Genomic DNA, 22,784 nt, shown 5'->3' on the forward strand with positions numbered 1-22,784 from the left:
TTTTTATTTTTAATTAAAGTTTGATTTATCTTTTTTGTTAAATAAATACTAATTATGTGTTATTTAACTATCATTACACTTGTACACCATAAATAATATCAAAAATTGTTTATTTTATGTTAAATGAATGTTTTAGAAGTATATTTGAAAATTTGAGTTCAATTATAGACATTTATGGTAAATTTTAAAAAATGGGTCCAAGAAACCCACAGTAGTAGCAGCGTAACTCTTGAGTTGTAACGCAGAGTTAAATAACTTGAAAAAAACCTTAAATTATCCACAATAGATTATATTTTAAAAATGTTGGAATAAAAAATCACATTTGAAGAACACTATTGAAATGAGACAGAAATAAATGCTCAAGTGTATTGAATCGGTGGGACAACATAACAGAACACACACATAGTTAACACGTCACCAGCATAAGTTAGAAAACTTAATTTGACGCGTAAATATCAGTGAGAGAAAAAAATGTTTGCATAGTTATTACTTTAAATGAGACTTATGAATCAAATATAAAAAGCTTAACTTAAAATTATTAAAAGATAATATATTTTTAGTTACGTTTTTAATGTTGGATAAGTATGCCTTGTGTTTGACAGTGTGTACTTTACGGATTTCACCATTATTTTTGCCCATGATTGGTTTTACAACTACGAACTTTTTTTCTATAAAAATAAAAATACATTTCTACCATAGTTTTAAAAACAATAATCAAATACAATTATTACTGGTGTATCATCCAATGATTTTCTGTCCCCTTGAGCTTAGCTTCAGTTTTTTGGTGAATGAAACGCCATGTTCCATTCTTGCTGTACCACTTAATAAATTTTGTTTGAGCTTTTTCTTGGCAAATTTAGCCAAGCTCGCAACTGCTTCCATAGCCTTGACCATCTAAAATTTTGTTTTTTAATTAATACATAAACCTAACGTATTAATAAATAAGTTTGGACAATTTAACAAAAATATCTTGAAAAATAATGAATGGGTACCTAGGTAGGTAGACACAATAATTATTTGTGGAAATATTGTTTAAATTTAGGGTAAAAAAACCTACCTAATCATTTATAACACATTGTTTATACATTTCTTCAATTTTAAATAAATATTGATGATGATACTTTAAATAGATGAAATTGATAATAATTATTAAGGACACAAAATTGAACATATAATATTAGTTCCTTAGTGGATAATAGTTGATGTCCTAAAAATGTAATATCAATAAGCTAATTAGTTAAATTAAAATACCAACGTATATAATATTATTTAAAATAACATTAAATGATATGTACTCTGCCGTCATAAGCAAAACGCCGTAAGTCCCAGAAAAAATAAAAATGAGTTAAAAACAAATAAATTATTGTAAAATTTGGCATGTCTGAAATATTACTCCAAAAGTATAATACAAGCAATAATCAAATAACTAAAACGCCATAAGTCGTAGAAAAGTTTGTGGTTACTAGGAAAAAACGCTACAAATACACTGTACTAAGCACTAACGCCGTAAGCATTGTTGAAGATATTGCATTTTATCTTAGAACATAGTACAAACTTGACTGTATTTTGGCTTAGTAACATGGGCAGGTTTAAGTATCGCAAAACAAGTCGACTATCGGAACAATTTCTTTTTTTCATGGAAGGATTATAATAAAGCACAGCAAAAATTGAACCAATCAACAAATCATATTTTACTCAAAGACGTAGTATCTGTTCAAGTTAAACATGGGAAATTTATATTGTACACTAAAAGCAATTACGATGAAGAATATTCAAAATTTAACTTTAAGAAACAATGTTATGAAAATTAATGGAATGCCGCATCCTATATCATTGACAAAACCACGAGGGATACTAAAAGAAAAACTTAATAGTATCCTTCAAAGTTTGTCCCAAGTTCTGCCAGCTAACAGAAAAATATTCCTACTCGTTAGTTATAAAAATAATGTATTTTTTTTTATAAATTGACTGAAAAATAATATTTTTGTTTTATGAATTAAATATTAAAATGTATAAATAATTGTATCATATCAAAAATTGTTACTAACAAGTTTACAGCATTCTTCCTATTGAATAAAGTTTCAAAAGTTTATACTACTACTAAGGTACAACGCAAAAAGTAAAATATCTTGTTAAAAATTAATGTAATCATATTTATTATTGTTTCATTGCATCCGTTGGATAAAATTACATAGGAAAACATATATATCATATTTAAATAATTATAATGTACAAGGTGTTACAATTTTAGGAAAATATAGAACAAAAACGCGTTTTTCTCAAAATCGTTCTACGGTGACCTACAGCGTTTTCGCTTATGTACATATTATTATATTACAATAGGTACTTATCGTAAATATCTAAGACTACATTTTTCAGATTCTGGACGTTACACAATCAACCCAATAGCCAAAATAGACCAAAATTAAATTTTCTCTGGACAAATCAATAGAACGGAATGAGATTAGTACAATACCGACGACTTATTTTCCTATGTAGCTAATGAAGTTAAAAATCGAAAATCCCCGATTAACAAATGTATGTGTATTACAGTGTGTTAGTTTTACTTATTCACATATAAATTAACAGATACATAAAATATTAACAGATTATAATCGAAAAATACGTCAGCACAGCAAACTCGAAGTTTACACAACAGAGAAGCAAGTCGATTTTTCGAAGGAAATTGTTTTGTTCATATTTTACAAAATGCTTTTTTTTACAGATGCAGATCAAAACCATCGTTATTTGCGAACCTTTCGAGATCGGGCTGATAAAAACGGATGAAAAACGGTACTTACTATACTGGAAACTTGATGGAAGTACAACACTATGCTAACAGATCCGTCGTAAAAATTACAAATAATACAAATAATACAGATATCGGAAATGAGAAAGAGAACAAACATTGAGGTTGCTTCTTTACAGTGTCGGCAGTGTCAGCGGCGAACAATTTCGTTTTCTGCCTATACAAATTATTCCAACATGGCGTCACTACACTGTTATCACAAAATAATATTGAATTTTTACATTTTTACCGCCAACTTTTGAAATCAATAACTAGCAATAATAGGGAATATGTAGGTCGTGTAAAAGCCAAAATTTATATTAATAAGATACACTAGTATTATTGACTAACTTCATGTATTCGCGATTATGTCGATATGCAACAGTTATCGTATAATATTTAGTCTCTACGAAAAGTTATGAAGTACACATTTCTGATTTCTTAAAAAATGTTCGATTCAAGAGCAGATAACATTATTGTTATAGTAACTACATATTTTTTTTATAGTATGGATACTTTGCTTTCTATTTTTATAATAGAATAAAATTTGTGCACAGTAGGAAATCCCAAACATAACCAGATAACTGATAAAGCTTACAATGGGTGACTTCATCAAAACTATAAATTACAGAAACATATATAGGTACACCCAATTATTATGACATAAAAGAGAAATATAACTGTACATTATGTCAGTTTTACAGAAGTACATAATACCAATACCATGACTGTGGTGAGAAATTTAATTCAAAAATTAAAATAATTAAACACATAAATTCACATGATGGTTGTCAATTAGGCCATATTAAATGTTCTTACAAAAATTGTGAACTATCATTCAAAACAATGAAAGAATTTTCAAAACATTTGTCATTTGAACACAATACGAACATTGAAATTGTATCACTTAATTTCAATACTATGGAAGGTAAACTAAAAAAAATTATTAATAATGTTAGCAAAAAATTATTACTAAAAATTTTGTATAGAATTTCTCAAGTGGAAAACTGATGATGACAATCGAGATAAATGTCAGTATGTACGTAGAACATAAAAAAACAATAAAATGGGGTCAAATATTTATATTATGTTTGTCATCGTTCAAATAATCCAAGATCTTCAAGCACAGTAAATAAACTTATTATATAATAAATTTATTTATTCTTTAAAAAAAATTAAGTACATGCATAATTAGGGAAAGAGAGTATTAAAAAGTATTGGATCAGCTAAAATATCAAAAATTTGTCCTTCACATATAATAGTCCACAGAAAAGAGAATATAATAAATGTACAACAATGGAGTACTCATTTATGGCATAAAAATGAAATTGGAATGCAAAGATTGCATACAGAGGATAAATCCATGTTAGCAGGTAGGTAACTATTATGATACATAACTGTCATAATTCATAATTATTTTATTAAATAAATCAAAAAAAAAGTAATTATAAAATATTATAATAAATATATAATAATTATTAAAAATGTTGTATTAGGTAAATAAGCTCTTGGTGTACCAATTCAAAGGGTGCTGAATGATATTAGAGAAACAGTAGTTGGGGCAGATTTCAAACGAATTCATTTATTATAAAAATGTGATTTGTACAACATCTTAAGAGATTATAAAATAAATAACAATTCAATTAAGCAACATGAAAATGACTTTGTAAGTGTTCAATTATGGGTAGAACAAATGAAAAAACAAAAAGATGGGAAGAATCAAATTTTATATTTTAAACATCAAGGACAAGAAGACTCTAAATCAAATTGATCAAAAGATTACTTTTTTCTTGTAATAACGACCAATTTTCAAGCTTAGATGTTACTACAATTTGACAATAACAAGATATGCATTGATGGAACTCACGGGTTGAATAGTTACAGCATTCAACTTTATACTTTGCTTGTTGTGGATGAATATGACAATGGTGTTCCAGGGGCATTTTGTTTCAGCAACAAATCCGACACAGCTACTTATAAGTTGTTTTTTGAATCTGTAAGGAGTTCTATAGGAGTTATTAAATCATCAGGATGTCAGACGATGAGCCAGCCTTTTATAATGCATAGAGTTCTATAATGGGCCCAACTCCTAAGCAGATTCTATGCACATGACATGTGTTAAGAAATTGGAGTAAAAATCTTTCAAAGATAAAATCCCAGGACAAAAAAATTTTAGTTTTCAAGTCATTAAAAGCCTTATTATATGAGGCGCCTAGAACACAAGGGGTATAAGCGACATTTTTAAAAAATCTGAGTTAAGTGCACAGCTAAAATATGAACTTTCCGTTTTATTTGGTGGTAAAGAGATATAAGTGAAGTATTTGATATGTGCTGCAATCTAGTAGCAAATCACTTAACCTCCAAACAAAAATAATATCTTTATTAGAAGAAAATGGGTTCAAGCGCACCTATACCTTTTTTCCACCATACCATAACAGCTGTTAACGCACTTAAATTCCTTTACCGCCAAAACGTATATTTACCAATGGTCTATGGTTATTATTATTAACATTAAGGTTGATAATATGATAAGAATTATTATATTATTATTTATTATATTATATTAATAATTATAATATATTATAATTATTAGCAGTCTTTTCCGTAAAAAAAAAAATAATAATACCGATTTTAATTGGCAAGTTAACATGGAGCTTGAAGAACTTGACAATATGAGTAGTGGTAAGTGATTTGAACAATTAACTTACAATAATAATTAATTTAGTATAGAGTACAATGCTCTGGAGTCAAATAAAATGTTTAATAATTTTAATTATAGATGATGCACATTTGCTTAGTGCAGATGATAGTGATGCAGACAAGGACTATTTGCCAGATGATAATAATAACACAGACAGTCATTTAGGTAATATTTAACCATACAATAACATTGTATCCTAATTTTCCATTGTAAATCATATTTTACTGTTCCTTCCACATGAAACAATCGTGAGACTTTCTCATTATGTTAATGATAATAATAACAACAATAATAATATAGAATCATAAGTATTATATTTACTAAAAAATTATTATTAATTGATATTTACAGAAAGCTATGAAGATGATAATCTACCAAGAAATGCCGTACCAGTTGTATCACAGACTTCTAGGAAAAAAGTCAGAAGAATAAATGAATGGAAACAGGTGAAAGCTAAAAAATTAAGAAATGAAGGTAAGGTCTATGTAGATCGAAAAGGTAAAACACGCAAAAATAAAAGAATAGTAGAGTACAATCATCAATGTAGGTTTAAATGTAACACGAATGTACCTGAAGATGTTCGAAAAGAAATCTTTAATGAATACTGGAAAACAGGTAATTGGGAGTTACAATCTGCATTTTTAAATGGAGCAATTACTTTGAATCCTGTTAGCAGAAAAAGTACCAATGCCATTAAAAACAAATCAGTCTCGTGTGTTTACAGTATTAGAGAATTCAGAGTTTGTCAGGAGTTCTTTAAAAAAACACTTTGCTTATCCAACAAAAGGATTCAAAATATTGTGAATAAAAAGAAGATGTCAGTTTCTGGTGTTTCTCCTCGTGACAATAGAGGTAAAAAGATACCAGCAAATAAAATATCTGAAGAAAGGGTAAATATCATAAAGGAGCATATCAATAAATATCCCAAGTATACAAGCCATTATAATAGAGAGAAAAATCCCAATCGCAAGTTTTTACCTACAGGATTGACAATTAAAGAAATGTATAAAGCTTATCAAGAATTTTGTAATACAGTAAAGCATGTTGAACCGGAAAAAGAAAGTTTTTATAGACATATATTTAACACAAAATTCAACCTAAGCTTTCATAGACCTAACACAGATACATGTGATATTTGTGACAAACTGACAAAGAAAATAGAATTTGGTACACCTGAACAAAAACAAGAGTCAAAAAACCAAAAAGAACTCCATCTTGGTAGAGCAGAAGCTGCCCGTTTGGCCAAAGATAATGCCAAACATATTGAGGATAATACTCACATATCAATCTGTTTTGATTTGCAAAAAACGCTGCCAACACCAAATTTGTCAAACCAAAAAGCCTACTATTTCCGTCAATTGTGGACCTACAATTTAGCAATACATGAATTAAAAACTGGTATGGCTAACATGTACATGTGGCATGAAGCTCAGGCATCCCGTGGATGCAAAGAAATTGCATCATGTTTATTTAAATTTATAAAGAGCATACCTTCAACAGTAAAGCACATTACATGTTTTACAAACAATTGTGGAGGTCAAAATAAAAGCCAAATCATTGTAAAATTTTGGCTGTATGTTGTTAGAACAACAAATATTGAAACTGTAAATCATAGATTTTTTTGTTGTGGTCATTCATACAATGAATATGACCAAGACTTTTGTCAAATTGAACTAAAGAAAAGGCGTATTAAGGAAAGCATCTATATTCCAGAACATTGGTATGACTTGGTGAGTTCCACAAGTAAAAAATTTATTGTAGTCAAAATGGAAGATAAGGTTTTTATTGATCTTGAATCTCTTCAACCTCACTTTAAGAAGTCAGTTCCAGGGATACGTCAGATGCAGTGGTTACATTTTGAAAAAAGTAGTCCAGATACTCTGTATTTTAAACATAGAGCTGCTGATGGGCTAGAGATGTTCAGTGAGATGTCTATGAAGGTAAAAAATTGTCGTGGGAGACAGAAACAATTTCCAAAACACTTACCTACAGTAAAAGAAAAACCGGTACTAAAACCAGCAAAGGTTAAGGACCTGCTAGATCAAATCCAATACATACCCCCAATTCATCATCAATTTTATAAAAACTTGACTAATAATCCTTTATATACTAGTAATAATACTGCTACCAGAGAAGATAATCAAACAGAAGATAATGTTGAGGCTTCTGAGATGGACTTATACACTTTGTATGACACTGATGAAGATTAAAAAATATTTAACAATAAAACATTTTTCAAAAGACTGTCACAGACTGACATCAAAAAATTATTATTAATATTATAACTTTATTGTTTTTCTATTGTTTTAGTTTGTTATTAAAAAGAGTCAAAGACTGACATACAAACGTTGTCATTAATAATATTATAATTTTGTTATTTTTATTGTTTTTATTCTGTAATAATTAAAAAATTACCAATTATTATTAATATTATTAAATTTAAAAAAAAGGTGTATTGTTAAACTATGGTCAAAGACTGACATGCAAATATTGTGATTATTTTAATATTAATAAACTTTACATTTTTATACATTATATTACCTGAAGTCTTAAGTTTTTATTTTTAACTCACTTATACTCTTTACTTCAAATGAATAACAAAATATTGTGCATTTGCGGTAAAGGGGTATAAGTGAGATCAAAGGTCAAACAATTGCCCATATATCAAACATTTTTTGTTCAACCTTTACAATATCACAAAAAATAAACTTTTATATGTGTACAGATAAAAATTCAATAATTAAATTAAACAATAACTTTAATTGTCATTTGTGAGAATGTGTTAACTTTGAACTTGATTATAACGAAATACAAAGAATGTCGCTTATACCTCTTGTGTTCTAGACGCCTCATATGAAATTGATGAAAATAGATTTTACAAAGAAGTATCTTCAATAACTAATCAACTAATAAGTGATGAAGATACTGTTGATTTTGGCCAATATTTTATTACCACATATTTGTCAAGAATAGAAAAATGGGCGTTTCTCAATCGTAAACATATTGGTATAAATACAAACATGTACCTTGAAGCTTTACATAAAAATATAAAATATTGCTACTTGGATGATAAACAATGCAGAAGATTAGATTTCTCTATCAATGCGTTAATGCTATTAGTAAGAGACAAGTCTTTTGAAAGAGGGATAAAAATATTGAAGAAAAAAAATCTTCAAAAGTGTTACAAATTATTAGTAGTCAAAATAAAAGTGAAGGCATTCAATCAGATAAAATAGAACAAATTGAAGATAATGTATGGTTGGTAACCTCAGATACAGATACAAAAATTAAATATTCAGTAGAAAAAGTTGATATAATATGTAGCAATTGTGCTTTAAGTTGCAATCAATGCAATATTTATGTTCACACATTTAGATGTTCTTGCATACACAATGTTATTTATTTAAAATGTTTGCAAACACATACATGCAATTGCAAAGTTAAATATTTCAAATCAATTATTAAAAGGTAAAAAAATATCAATACCAACAATCAACTAAGAATTAATATTAAAAAACGCAGTAGAAATAAGTAATCTAGCTCCTTCATTAGATGATGAGATAAAAAAAATGGAAATTTTGTTTGGAATGTAAAATCGATCGAATCTAAATGAAGAGAACAAAAAGACAATAATTATATATTGTGATAAAATAATGTCCATTATTTCTTTAGACACTACACCAATTAATACTAGTAATAATAAATAAAACATAGAAAAACAAAGCCGTTTTAAAATAAAAAAAAATAATAATAAAAATAATTTAATGGATATCACACTATCTAAAAATGAGAGCCAACTAATAAGAGATTCATTAATGGAAGATTTAAGTGGTGAAGTATTAAATATCCACTCTTCAAATGACCATAGTTACTTTTTATAAAAATAAAAATTTATAACATTTTAATTTACCTTTTTTATTTTAGCTATTATTGAATTTAATTTTTACGACGATTATTTGAATTTAACAAATATTATAATTGACTTTATAGTTTACAAGTATATTTTAATATTATTTTGTGATAAATATTATATTTTGTGATAACAGTGTAGTGACACCATATTGGAATAATTTGTGATTTTTTTTTGCGAAGATCCATTCGTGTCTGTCTATAGGCTATACCACAGAGTAAATAAATAGATCAATACAAGTGGTAATGTGGTAATTTGTTTGACCTACAGATATCCCTACGAAGATTCCAGAACCGATAACACTGGTCATATTCCAAGACCACAAGACAAAATAGGACTCTGTAAGTTTCCTCAATGTAAAGGTTTTACATATCGTCGCTTAAACTGCAACAGTACGTATCTCAAAATTTGACAAAATTAGATTATTGTCAATATTAATAAAACAGTTGATTCCGAACATTTATTCATCAGGGGAATTTTCTGTGCGATTAGCGGTTACACTGTTATTTACAAAAATGATAACACCACTTATATCATTCTTAAGTATCAACATAACATATCTCATTAATTTATACGTGATATTACGCTATGTGCGACGAGCTGTTGAAAAAGGTAAGTTTATTAAAAAAGTTTAAGTCCTATCATCATTATTTTAGCACTTCAATTAAGTTTAGGTAATATATTATTAATAAATAACATATTATGACCTTCAACCAAATATTTAATTTAATATCATCGTTTGAAAAAATAGTAGTATGTTTTTTGAGATAGGCATTGTTATTAAAACAAATTATATGAGATAAGCTCTGTTGTAATAATATTAAAATATAAATTACAATATTTTTATTGGTGTAACTAATGCTTAAGTATTATATTAATTGTTTTTAAATAATATGTTAGAGTATCATACTTACATAATATTTATTTTAGTTAATTATTATTTTAGGTAATCAATTTGTTTTAACCAGCTAGAAATCCACATAAAATCATGTCACATTTTGAAACTGGTAGTGAGAGTAGTGAGACTGATGAATTATTTGTTGACGAATTGTTTGAAGCTGTACAGGGTAAATTAAAACCAAAAGAAATTAGAGAATACACCAAAAAAGTAAATGTGGCAGATTTCAGTTCAGATATTAATATAAACAACATTGAAACATTTCAGTTCATTGATAATAACCAAACTTTTAATGATTGTAATATTCTTAATGTTGATGATCAAAATGAAATTGTTAACTTAAATTACTTGGAAAATAATTTACAAAATTTTGCCCAAACTATTGAAGACTATAATATTATTGATGGTGGTAATGAAGTAGTAGAAGGTAATTTAAATATAATACTTACAAATGATTTGCAAAAAAATGACCAAACTACTGATGATTGCAATGGTATTAATATTGATAATCATGGTGAAATTAATAATTTAAATGAATTTGAATATGGTCTACAAAATATTGGAAGGAAACGAAATATTACTCCAAATCCAATATCATGGAGTAGGAATGATACAAAAGCAAAACGAGTGAGAGGTGATGAATACATGGGTTATAGACGAAAAGAAAAAACAAATACTAATTATATATTACATGACACATTAAGAGGTGAAAGAAAAATTGGTCCAACTTGTACTTCAAAAATTTGTGAAAAGTGGAAGAATAGAAATTGTTCAACTATTAAAAATGATGACCGTTTAAACATTTTTAATAGTTTCTGGAAAGAAATGCAATCGTGGAAGGAAAAACAAATTTATGTTTTGTCATTAGTGGATAAAATAATTCCTAAACAAAGAACTTCATCAAATGTGACATCCCGTAGAAATGGAACCTACATTTATTATTTAAAAATAGATAATAATAAATTATGTGTATGTCGTAGTATGTTTTTAAATACTCTAGGACTTAAAGAATCAACTTTGAGGTATTGGTTAGAAAACAAATCACCCTTTGGAAGTAATTTATCACAAAGACTTACCAATCAAAAAGAGTATGATATTGAAGAAGAAATAGAATGTCAATCGGAGAATGAAGAATTATTTAGAGATGGACATAAAACAGGAAATTCAAGACGAGCTAAACAGCATAAAACTGATTACTTGACTAATTTTTTTAATAAGTTTCCCAAACTCCCTTCACACTACTGTAGACAATCCAGTACAAAATTATACTTACAAACTGATATTATTTCAATTACACAGTTATACAATATTTATTCTGGAGTATGTAAAGAGGATAATGAAGAACCCTTAAGTAGGAGATCATTTGATAAAAGTTTCTATAAAAAAAATTTGTCAATATTTTCTCCAAAAAAAGACCAGTGTGATACATGTTGCCAATTCAAAGTTAAAAATTTATCACAAGAAGATTATCAAAAACATATTGCAAGAAAAAATCAAGCAAGAGACCAAAAAGCTAATGATAAAATGCGTTCTGAAGCTGGTGAATGTCACGTATTTACATGCGATCTTATGGCCGTACAGCTTCTTCCATACTGCCAAGCAAGCTCTATTTATTATAAAATGAAATTAGCTGTCCATAACTATACAATCTACAATCTAGGAACCCATGAAGCTATTTGTTATTGGTTTGATGAAACACAGTGTGAACTTGTAGCATCAACCTTTGCAACTTGTCTGATAGATACAATTGAAAGAACTATAAAAAACTCATTTAAACCTGTAATAGTTTACTCAGATGGGTGTACAGCACAGAATAGGAATAGCATTCTTTCAAATGCGTTACTACATCTTAGTGTAAAATACAAATTGAGTATAACCCAAAAGTTTTTGGAGAAAGGTCACACTCAAATGGAGTGTGACAGTGTTCACAGTGTCATAGAACGCAAATTAAAAAAAACAGAATGTTATTTACCTTGCCAACTGTCTCAAATAACATTAGAATCCAGACAATATCCTTTTCCATATGAATCTAAAGAATTAACCTATTCATTTTTTGTAGACTACAGTGATAAAAAAAATATGTTTTATGAGTCTATTCGACCAGGAATAAAGGCGTCAGACGCAGTTGTAACTGACTTAAGAGTACTTAAATACTGCCCTACTGGTATTATTTTTTATAAAATTAATTTCGAAGATGATTTTAAAGAGTTGCCAAGAAGACCTAAGCCTATTGATGAGGATAACATCAATAAATTTCCTAAGCTGTACCAAACTCCAAGAAAAATAACGTTGGACAAATGGACTGATTTACAAAGCCTAAAAACTATTATGCCTTACGACTGTCACTCATTTTATGATTGTTTGCCTCACATGGAAACTAGTATTCGAAAAGAAAAAATTTAAAAAAAAAGTAAAAGTAAAAATATTTTTAAAACATTTTAAATAGTTAATAAGTTGGTGATATAATTTTACTTAAACTTGTAAATTGTAATTTTATTTTATATAATACCTATTATATTAATTTGTAATTTTATTTTGTTGGTTATAACCTACAGTGTTGTTTCTATTTTACTTTTCTCATAATAATACCTAGTCTGTTATAGCAACTATACAGTTTTAAATAGTTATTATCTTGTATTATTTTACAGTTATTAGTTATAAGTTTAATATTTACTTAGAAGACAGTCAACTAAAAAAAACTATAAAGGTTTTGAATAATATTTTATTTTATCTGTGAGATCTCAATGATTCATTTTAATAAGACTTACTAAAATTATAATATTGTTATTGCAATTTACTTTTTATACCTTTATTAATATTATTATGTTTTTATATTTATTTTAAAATTGTTATTATTTTGTTTTGTTTATGTTTTAACAAAAAGTGATGTTACTATTTTATTTTATTTGATTATTTAGATTATCTTTCTATAGGTACTTAATACCCAGTAAGCATCTATTTTATACTATTAAATATTAATACACTTTGTGATATAACATATTATAACTTTATTTACTGTTGTTAATTGTTATTTGATTTTATAATATGTACTAAGAAATTGAAAGAGTCAACCATAAGAAAATATAAAGGAACTACAAAATGATTTATAATATTTTATTTGGTCTTGTAATATTATCCTGTTAAAATCAATTTTTATGCTTATAATAGTATAATTATTTTAAAGCCATCATCACAGTCAAATTAAAAACTATTAACATTATTAAACATATTTTATACATAAAACGCAATTTAATAGGTACAGCACAACTATAAAATAAAATTGTTATTAAAAAAGTATATTAAAATATTGGTATATTACCAATGAGGTAAAAAGACCTATCTCAGATACGTCAGTGTCAAACAAAGCATATCTCATGTAAAATACTAAATATTCAAAAAACATTGAATTTTAGTGTTTTAAACATTTTTTAATGCAACATACATAAAATAAAAATGTTCCAAGTTATATTTTAGTGGGAATAAATCATTGAAAATATGTTTTTTGTGTCTACTGAAAAACTACAAATACTGAGATACGCACTGTTGCAGTTTAAGCGACGATATATAAAATGTACAAAGTGCAATAGTTATACATGTATAGCAAAAAATAAAGACTGTTTTGAAAAGTTACATCCACAATAATCTCAAAATACAAACAATTATAATGTATGTGATAAAAAGTGTAATCATGTAAGATACAATTGTTCATGTTTTTTATTATTATTTACATATTTTTATAATTTTAATCGAACAGTTTATTGTTATGTTTAAAAAAATTGCGATTTAAAAAACTGAAACTCGTTTATAATTTTAATTTCAATATTACTATTATAACCAAATATTTGTTTTGATTGTATAGGTACATTGTACAATTACTTTTTTATTATATATTTTGAAATTTAATTGTTAAGAAAAAAGTTATTGAGCATTGAAGTGTTAAAAAGTTTGTCATCAGATATTTTGCATATCGCAATGAATAGTGATTGTTGTCCAGACTCCAGGAAAGAATAAGAATAGCAAAATTATAGCCATGTGTACTTATTTTTTGAGCATGAAGTCAATATGAAAACCTTAAATTTATGGTTAATGGTTTTTAGAGACTTTAATCAAGTCCGCATTGAGAAACCTTGTAAATGTTATCCATTCTCAATATACCATAGCCACGACTGGGCAAAATTAATAAGTTGGGCAGGAAAAGATAAATGTACAGTCATTGAAATGGAACAAAATGATAACTTAGTAGCCTGGTAAAAAATAAATATCAAATCAAAAAAAAAAAATGAAGCTGGTAATGCATTTGTTTTTTGAGGTGTAAAATAACTTGGGTACTGTTGCGGGCCTTGACGCTCTAGGCGCCCTATTCGCTATATTTAATATAGAATATATTAACCTTAATGTTATTACTGTCTTGAACTCCGTATATGTAATTAACATAAATATTATAATGATGTAATATAGAATATGTACTATCTGCACCTATCCATGTAATAAATCACTGGACAGGTACACGACTAGAAATCGTGGACACGAGTCGCTATTCTAAGAATCGGCAACAACAACCGAAAACACGAACACATACAAGCTGCACGTGCCGCTACATCAAAAGAACCGCAATCACTTATAAGGGAGCCCGTGGGACAGTCTGACTAGATGTATCATAACCACGGAGACCTGAGCAACTTCTCGTAACACGCGCACACGCTATTGAACTATTACTATATTTTCTGCTGAATAAACATAATTCTATAGTTCAATTTGGTACTTGTTGATTTGTCTCTAAAGCTTACGGCTTTTGGAGCCTTTGAGATTACGCACACAACAGTACACTAAAGAACACAATATACTATAGTACAATACAAAACATCAATAACAGAAGATAATTTTATTTACATAAATATAGCTGGTAAAAATTGAAGGAGTTCTTTATTACCATTACCTCAAGCATATAGTACACCACTTGCAATATCTGACAAGGAAGAATAGATCTATTTTCTCTATTAAATTTAATACTAGACGTGTCTCACAATTTTTACAAAAATTTAAAATCAAAAATTGTTTCTAATCGATCATTAGAAGATGACAGCTCCTAGACAATATTATAACTAACAATTATAATTTGTATTTTTAAATATTAAAACTTTTTTTTTTATGAAGTCCTATTGGGTTAAAATTTTATTTGGGTATAAACTATGAAAGTTTGTTATTTATTTTTATTTTTAACTATTTAACTTGAAAAATCAAATTATTAGGTAGGTACCTATACACAAGGGCGCCCATCAGGGGGTGCAAGGGGGTGACATGTCACCCCCCTAGAAAAATATTAATTTTACTTAAGATGTACATAATATAGGTTTTTTGTCAATCGATTACTCATACGTCGTAACTCGTAATACTGTGCCGATCAATCAGCTACAAATATATATTTAATTTATATGGTATGGAAAAACCAGTTCTTGTCACACTCAAGCATCGTCCGATTTATCATGGTCTTTTTCTTAATATTAAAATTTACTTAGTATCGCTGTTGTTTATGCACAGAATAATATAACAGATAAAGGTTGTGTTGCATTGTTCTATGGTTGTGCTGTTGTGTTATCATATTTGTTAGTGGTTAATGGTTACCATGAATTAAAATATTTTTAATTCGTGGTGGTTACGTACCTACTAAGTGATAATGTAATTATTTTGATGATATTGCTAAAATACCTTTATATTATTTTGTTGAGCATTGAAGTGAGTTATTGAATTTAAATAATTTTCGTTTACAATAACAAATAATTGACAATATTGTTATTTATTAAAATAACTAATTTATAACAATGAATAATAATAACACTGTAAAACAAAAGTTAAGCAAGTATTTATTCAAGGGTTCGTCTTCTTTGGCCACAGTTCAAACTACTAGCAGTGATACAGGCAAGTAAATAAGCAATTCATTTAGTTCATACTTTTGCATTTTAAATTATTTAATATTTTATGCAAAATGCATTGCCTTAACAATTTAAGTATGCAATAGTTATAGGTTAAAGCAATAAAGCATGTAATATAAACTAATTTAAGAAAAAAATGAAAATTAGTTTATTCATGTTTTCAATATTTTCTATACTTAGTTGCTTTGGAAAATATATTAATCACAAAATTGTATACAAAATAATATTTATATTTTATAGTTTCCTTATTAAGGTTAGTTGTAGTTATTGTTTGTTGAATGCTTTTATGCTTTTGCTTTGATTAATGATTGCTTTAAATAGATATTGATAAAGGCAATGGTGGAATAACTATAAGTTGTGAATCAAATGATGTCAATGATGATATTCTTATGGAAAATCAAATACAGGTTAAAAACATAGTTCAGTCACAGGTTAGTTACCTACAATGTATGATGTAGATTAATTATAATTTAAAAGTTGTTATATTTACATACAATTTATATTTTAAATAGTTAAATTTTAGTAATATTGTTTTAATTCTACAGGAATGTTTAAATTATGTCAATCATATGAATGTTTTTGATCAGTCACCTTCATTACAAAGTATTGCTACAACTGCAACGTCTACTGATACTAGTGAGTAATAATTTTAAAAATGTATCTTTTGAATTTTTTTTATCATTGTGCTTCACATAAACTTAACCTTGTCATAAATGATCAAAATGCTATCCCAGACATTAGAAACACTTCTAGTACTATTAAGGATATCATACGATTTTTTAGAGAAAGTATTCTACGTCAAAAATTAATTCCAAATGTCCCTTTATTTTGTGAAACTCGCTGGTCAGAAAAATACAAATCAGTCAGACTATTTAGTAAGTATTTTGAGGAGATAAAGACAGTTTTGGATTCATTGGCACTTGACCAAAATGTAAATACAGCCACAAGAAATCGAGCTTTTCAGCTATCATGTGCCACATCAAATATAGGATTTTTAGTCAGCTTAGAATTAATTTCATTTTATTCTGCTATTATGGAACCAGTTGTAACCAAATTACAGGCTGTATCTGTTAATTTACACAAGGTACATTCATATGATAAAAATGATCTCATTAATGTATTAAAAAATCATAGGGATTCTAGTAGTAACAATTTTCAACAAATATATAACAATATAAAAAATGTTGCAGACAAGTTTAATATTGATATTAATATACCAAGAAGAGCTAATCGTCAAACTCATCGAGCTAATTACAGTGAATGTACTCCATATGACTACTACAGAGTATCTTTATATATCCCATACTTGGACTCAATCATAAATTCATTAGAAGCACGTTTCAGTGAACATAATGAAACGCCATTCAAGTTGGGTGCATTTATTCCATCTGAAATGATCCAAATTGACAAAAAAACATTTAATCTTATACTTGAAGAAGTTCAAAATTATTTTCAAATTGAAAATTTAATACCTTGCGGATCAGCTTGGTACAGTTATTGGGAAAATAAATCAAATAAAATAAATTCAAAAGAGCTGGAAAATATTAATATTTCTCATCTTCTAAAAAACGAATGTGATTTTTTCCCAGAAGTAAAAAAATGTCTTATCATCTTTTTAACAATTCCGCCTACAACATGCACGGTTGAGAGGTCATTCAGCACATTAAGACGTGTAAAAAATTGGACAAGAAACACTATGGGAGAAAATAGGTTGGATGGACTGTGTATGCTCAGTGTTCATAGACATAAAGTTCATCACGACATTAAATTTGTTGAAAAAGTTATTGAACAATTTGGTTTGAAAAAACGCAATTTACAGTTTATGTTTTAAAATGTTATTTTTATTCAAATATAGTAAACGTATATTTGTTTCATTATTTAATAAAATAAATTTGTTTGATTTTTAATTTTTTGGTTGTTTATTTTATGATTGTCACCCCCCTAGGTTTTGACAGATGGGCGCCCTTGCCTATACATAACCTATACATTTTTTGATACGAAAAAAAAATATTCATCTTTATAATACCTACCAATTTTATATCATTAATCCATTTTTAATAAAAATTAGTTGTTTGTTAATCAATTAACTATTTAGGCTTCAAAATTAAACTTATTTAAAAATTCTAAAACTATGTGACCACTACATTAATCAAATTATTATATAGGTACTATTTTGTAGGACACATTGGTACACATCTTTGTATATTGCACAAATAGGTAAAAGTTGTAAAAGTGGTTATAATATATTTGTGCACATGGGCATAAATTAACTATAATAATGATGCAAATACTTAATTATTCCAACTTTACATTAAATATTTGAAGAAAAACTCATTCATTTCTAGTTTTAAATGCCTTATACGAGTTTTTAGGTCTACTGTAAAATGACACGGATTCTTTTGCACAAACACTGTCCAATTGTATTTGTGTTGAAGAAAGAAATTGTCTACAACAATCATTCGCTAAATAAAGTTGTAATTTTTTTTATATATGTAATATGGTAAATAAATAATAAAAATAAATTATAAAATATAAATTATATTCATATAAACATTGATTTTTTTGTCATTTATAAATTGGGAGCCGTCAACATTTTGTGAAAACTTAAAGGAGCCGTGAGATGAAAAAGTTTGAATGCCTCTGAGCTAAGTGACAATTATTTGTTTTTAAACATATTTTTATGATACTTTTTAATAATAACTCAACTACTTTTGTAATAATATTATTTTATTTAGTTACAATAAAATAAATATTAACAAACTATAAAAAATGATAGTATTTTAGTTGTTTCATAAGTACCAATTTATTTCCACATTGAACTATGCAAATGATGTTTGTTATAACTAGTGTGCGGATTTGTATGTATTCAAAATTCAAAAATATGTACATATATATGTATTTAATTTTATCCAAATATGTAACTAAAAATACAAGATATGTAAAAAAAAAAAAATGTTTTTATTCTTGAAAAAAAAATTTATAAAATTAGTATACTAAATAAGTAGGTAAATATAAATTATACAACACTAAATTTTATTGCTATTTCATTAACATTAATTATTAGGAATACATTCAAATTAATAAGTATTTATTCATTGGAGTTAGGATGCTGAAACAACATCTATTTCAATTTTGGAAATCATATTTTCAATGAAACTTAAATTGTTGCAACAATTTACAGCAGCATGTAACCAAGTACCCCGCGAGTTATTGTTATCATAATGTTATCATCACTTATCACTCTATCTCACTTCACTGTTGTTGCTATGTTACTGTACCATACTATTATGTTTTTATAAGTATAAAATGTGTTCTTGAATTTTGTTAATTTTAATTTATTATGTTGTGCTTAATTATGAAATATATATATTACTTCGTTATATCCAATTGTGTATAGTTTCACCACATTAACAGGTTATGGGCCCAGAACTCAGAATTACTACTGAAAAGGAAGTCACATGGATTGAAGTGGATAAAAAAAAAAAAAAGAAGTGTTTATAAATAATTAGTGAGTTATTAGAGGTACTTGGCAAATATAATAAATACTGGTGGTAATGGCTAACTCGAAAGAAGATAGATATGGCATCACCCAATTCAACGGTCTTGATTTCGATAATTGGAAGTTCAGAATAGAGACGTTGCTAGAGGAACATGGTGTGCTGGAATGTTTGTATAAAGATTCTTCTTTCGAGACAGATTTGGTAATTAAAAAGGAGTATTTGAAAAATGACGCAAAAGCAAAATCATTATTAATTCAATGTGTAGCAAATTCTCATTTGGAATATGTCAGAGAGGGTACAACGGCCAAACAAAAATGGGACAAACTTATAGCCACGTTTGAACGAAAGGGTGTGTCTAGTCGTTTGTATTTGCTAAAACGGTTATTGACAATAAAGTATAATGAAGAGGAACCAATTGAAAATTACTTAATCAGATTTGATGATTTAGTTCGTCAATTAAAATCGGCAGGAGGGAAAATTGAAGAAGATTTTTTAGCTTGTTTACTTCTTTTGTCTCTGCCTGAATCTTATGGCATAGTGGTGACTGCAATTGAGACATTATCTAACAATAGCATCACTGTTGATTTTGTAAAAGGCAGACTTATGGATGAATATCTAAAGCGTATGAACTCTGACCATGTTAAAAGTGCAGTAGACAGTAGTTCAGCCTTCAGTTCGATGATAAAATGCCACGAATGCAATGAGCCTGGACATAAACGCTATCAATGTCCCAAAAGAAAAGCTTATCTAAAGAAAAAAAAAAATGGCACAAAGGATACAAAGGACAAGCTAATTTGATGGAGGAGAGCACTGATGAAGATGGAGTTGCGTTTATGTGTAACATTGCTCATAGTGTTCAATCAGTTAGTGATCCTGATAATATAACCTTCTATCTTGATTCAGGTGCGTCTGATCACTTAATTAGTGATAAATCATGTTTATTAAATGTCAAAATTTTACAAGAACCAATCAAAATCGGAGTAGCTAAAGCTGGTGAAGAACTAGTTGGAAAAATAGTTGGAGATGTACGTGCGATAAGTGTATTTAATGGTCAAGTAAGCAACTGCACTATTAAAAACGTAATCTACGTACCTGATTTAAGAGCTAATTTACTGTCTGTTGGAAGAATAGAAAAAAATGGTTTAAAAGTAGTTTTTGAAGCCGGTATGGTGAGAATTTTTCTAGGATCGAAAGTAATAGCCATCGGTGTTCGAGAAGGTAGTTTATACAAAATAAAATTAAAATTAGCTTCCTCCAAAATTACTCAAGCTAATATGACATGTACATGGGAAACTATCAATTTATGGCACAGGCGGTTGGGTCATCTCAATGAACAATATATCGTCGGTGATACTGCAACAAGACGTATCTCAAAATTTGACAAAATGAGATTATTGTTGATATTGGTAGATAAACACCGTCCGGAACTATTTTAATTAGGACTTTTTTTGCTTAGACAACTGGTTAGACTGTAAATAACAAAAATGATAACACAACGTATATCAAACGTTGGTCATAACACAGCGTATCTCATTAAAATCACATTGAAAATTGCTGTTCCTGCCAGGAGTCTTAATAAAGTAAGTTTATTTTTTGATTTTTCTTAGATATTGCTATGAAATGGCATATTTTATATATTTGGATATTATATTATAATAATACAGAACGAATTTATGCTAAAACATAATATATAATATACATAATTATGTTAAGTAGTATGACTCTTTAAAATACTATTTTTTCACTTGAGATAGGCAGTGTTCATAAAACCATTTTATTGATATAGGTGTTGTTATTTCTTATGTTTATATTTTTGTTGAATTCAAAGTTAGATTGTTTTACACTACAAAATGAAATTAATAATGTTGTATATTTGTATTCTTTTAAATCTACTTATTGTCTGTACCTATTACTTATACAATTATCTTTTCTTTTTACTTTTTAGGTAAAACTGGGTAATTCTGCCCCTAATATAATATTTTATTATATCATTATAATAATGGAATCAGATACAGCTGATAGTGATTCAGATGTTAGTAACTACTCCTATTCAGTCGATGAATTATATGAAGCTGTAGAAAATAGTTCAAAATTAGTAACTAGGCAAACTACAGTTAAAAAAACAATATCTAACACAACATCCTTAAATTTAAATGAAACAAATGAATTAGACTGTTATGTGCTCAATGACTGTAATTCCGAAATTAATATTAATAATATTGAAACATTTGAATTTAATGAAACTATGTTAAATAATGATAATATGAAAATAATTCCCAATTATGAAAATGAAATAGAAAGTGTAACAAATCATAATATTATTGCTGATATTATACAAGATGATGACACCAATAAGTTTTCTTTAGAGCATAATAATAATATTATACAAAATAATAAGGATATTAACGTAAGTGTTGAAGAAAATGATACCATTTCCCAAAGCATTGGAAGAAAACGTAGTAAAAAAGCTAATTCAGATGCCTGGTCTAGAAATGATGCAAAAATTAAAAGAATGCGAGGAGAAGCCTATTTAGGATATAGAAGGAAAGAAAAACAAAGCACCTTAAATATATTGCATGACACACCGAGAGAAGAAAGACAAATGGGCCCACCATGTCAATCAAAAATATGTAAGCAATGGAAAACAAGATTTATTTTACATTTTTATGCTTAGGTAACAACAAAGTTATGTTGATTTTTATTATAATTTATGAAAAATACAACAAGTTATGTTAATTATTTTTAATTTCTAATTTTTATGTTATATTCATGTTAAATTGTTAAACAAAACAACAAAGTATATTGATTTTTATTATAATTTATGGAAAAGACTACTAGTTATGTTAATTATTTTTAATTTCTTACATTTTTATACTTAACAGCAAAGTTTGTTGTTTAACTATTATGTTTATTCTTTTTTTAGTTATTAAAATAAAAGTATTTGAGTTCTTTAAAATATGTTGTTATATTATTTTTTCTATAGTTAAATTATTTAAATCATTCTTTATAATTCATAATGTGTGGTAAGGAGAGAATATACATAATAAATACAGTAAT

At 27.3% G+C, this 22,784-nt stretch overlaps 2 protein-coding genes across 8 annotated transcripts in view; one reads left to right on the forward strand and one right to left on the reverse strand.

The window, feature by feature from the left end:
- LOC111040966 (protein ALP1-like) overlaps positions 1-22,784 on the reverse strand; it is a 68,807-nt gene that overhangs the window by 36,466 nt on the left and 9,557 nt on the right. For 4 of the 7 annotated variants that reach the window (XM_022325065.1, XM_022325066.1, XM_022325064.1 and 1 more), the window contains 2 exons: positions 732-894; positions 565-668 (listed from right to left, as the gene is read on the reverse strand). In XM_022325065.1, coding sequence (XP_022180757.1) covers positions 565-626 — 62 coding nt within the window. In that variant the 5' untranslated portion in view covers positions 627-668; positions 732-894. The other 3 variants (XM_022325062.1, XM_022325063.1, XM_022325067.1) reach the window with 3 other exon arrangements.
- Positions 21,197-22,445, forward strand: LOC111040968. Its single transcript, XM_022325068.1, has 2 exons — positions 21,197-21,307; positions 21,673-22,445. The coding sequence occupies exons 1-2, from the start codon at positions 21,212-21,214 to the stop codon at positions 22,399-22,401; spliced, it is 825 nt and encodes a 274-aa protein (XP_022180760.1). The 5' UTR covers positions 21,197-21,211; the 3' UTR covers positions 22,402-22,445.

This window comes from Myzus persicae, unplaced genomic scaffold (assembly GCF_001856785.1).
Source record: "Myzus persicae strain clone G006 unplaced genomic scaffold, MPER_G0061.0, whole genome shotgun sequence".
NCBI lineage: Eukaryota > Metazoa > Arthropoda > Insecta > Hemiptera > Aphididae > Myzus > Myzus persicae.

Bases quoted from the DNA above. Each gene is read 5' to 3' on its own strand.
- LOC111040968 (XM_022325068.1), top strand. From the start codon at position 21,212: ATGATAACACAACGTATATCAAACGTTGGTCATAACACAGCGTATCTC. The intron at 21,308-21,672 runs GTAAGTTTATTT...TTTACTTTTTAG, and splicing joins CTGCCAGGAGTCTTAATAAA to GTAAAACTGGGTAATTCTGC.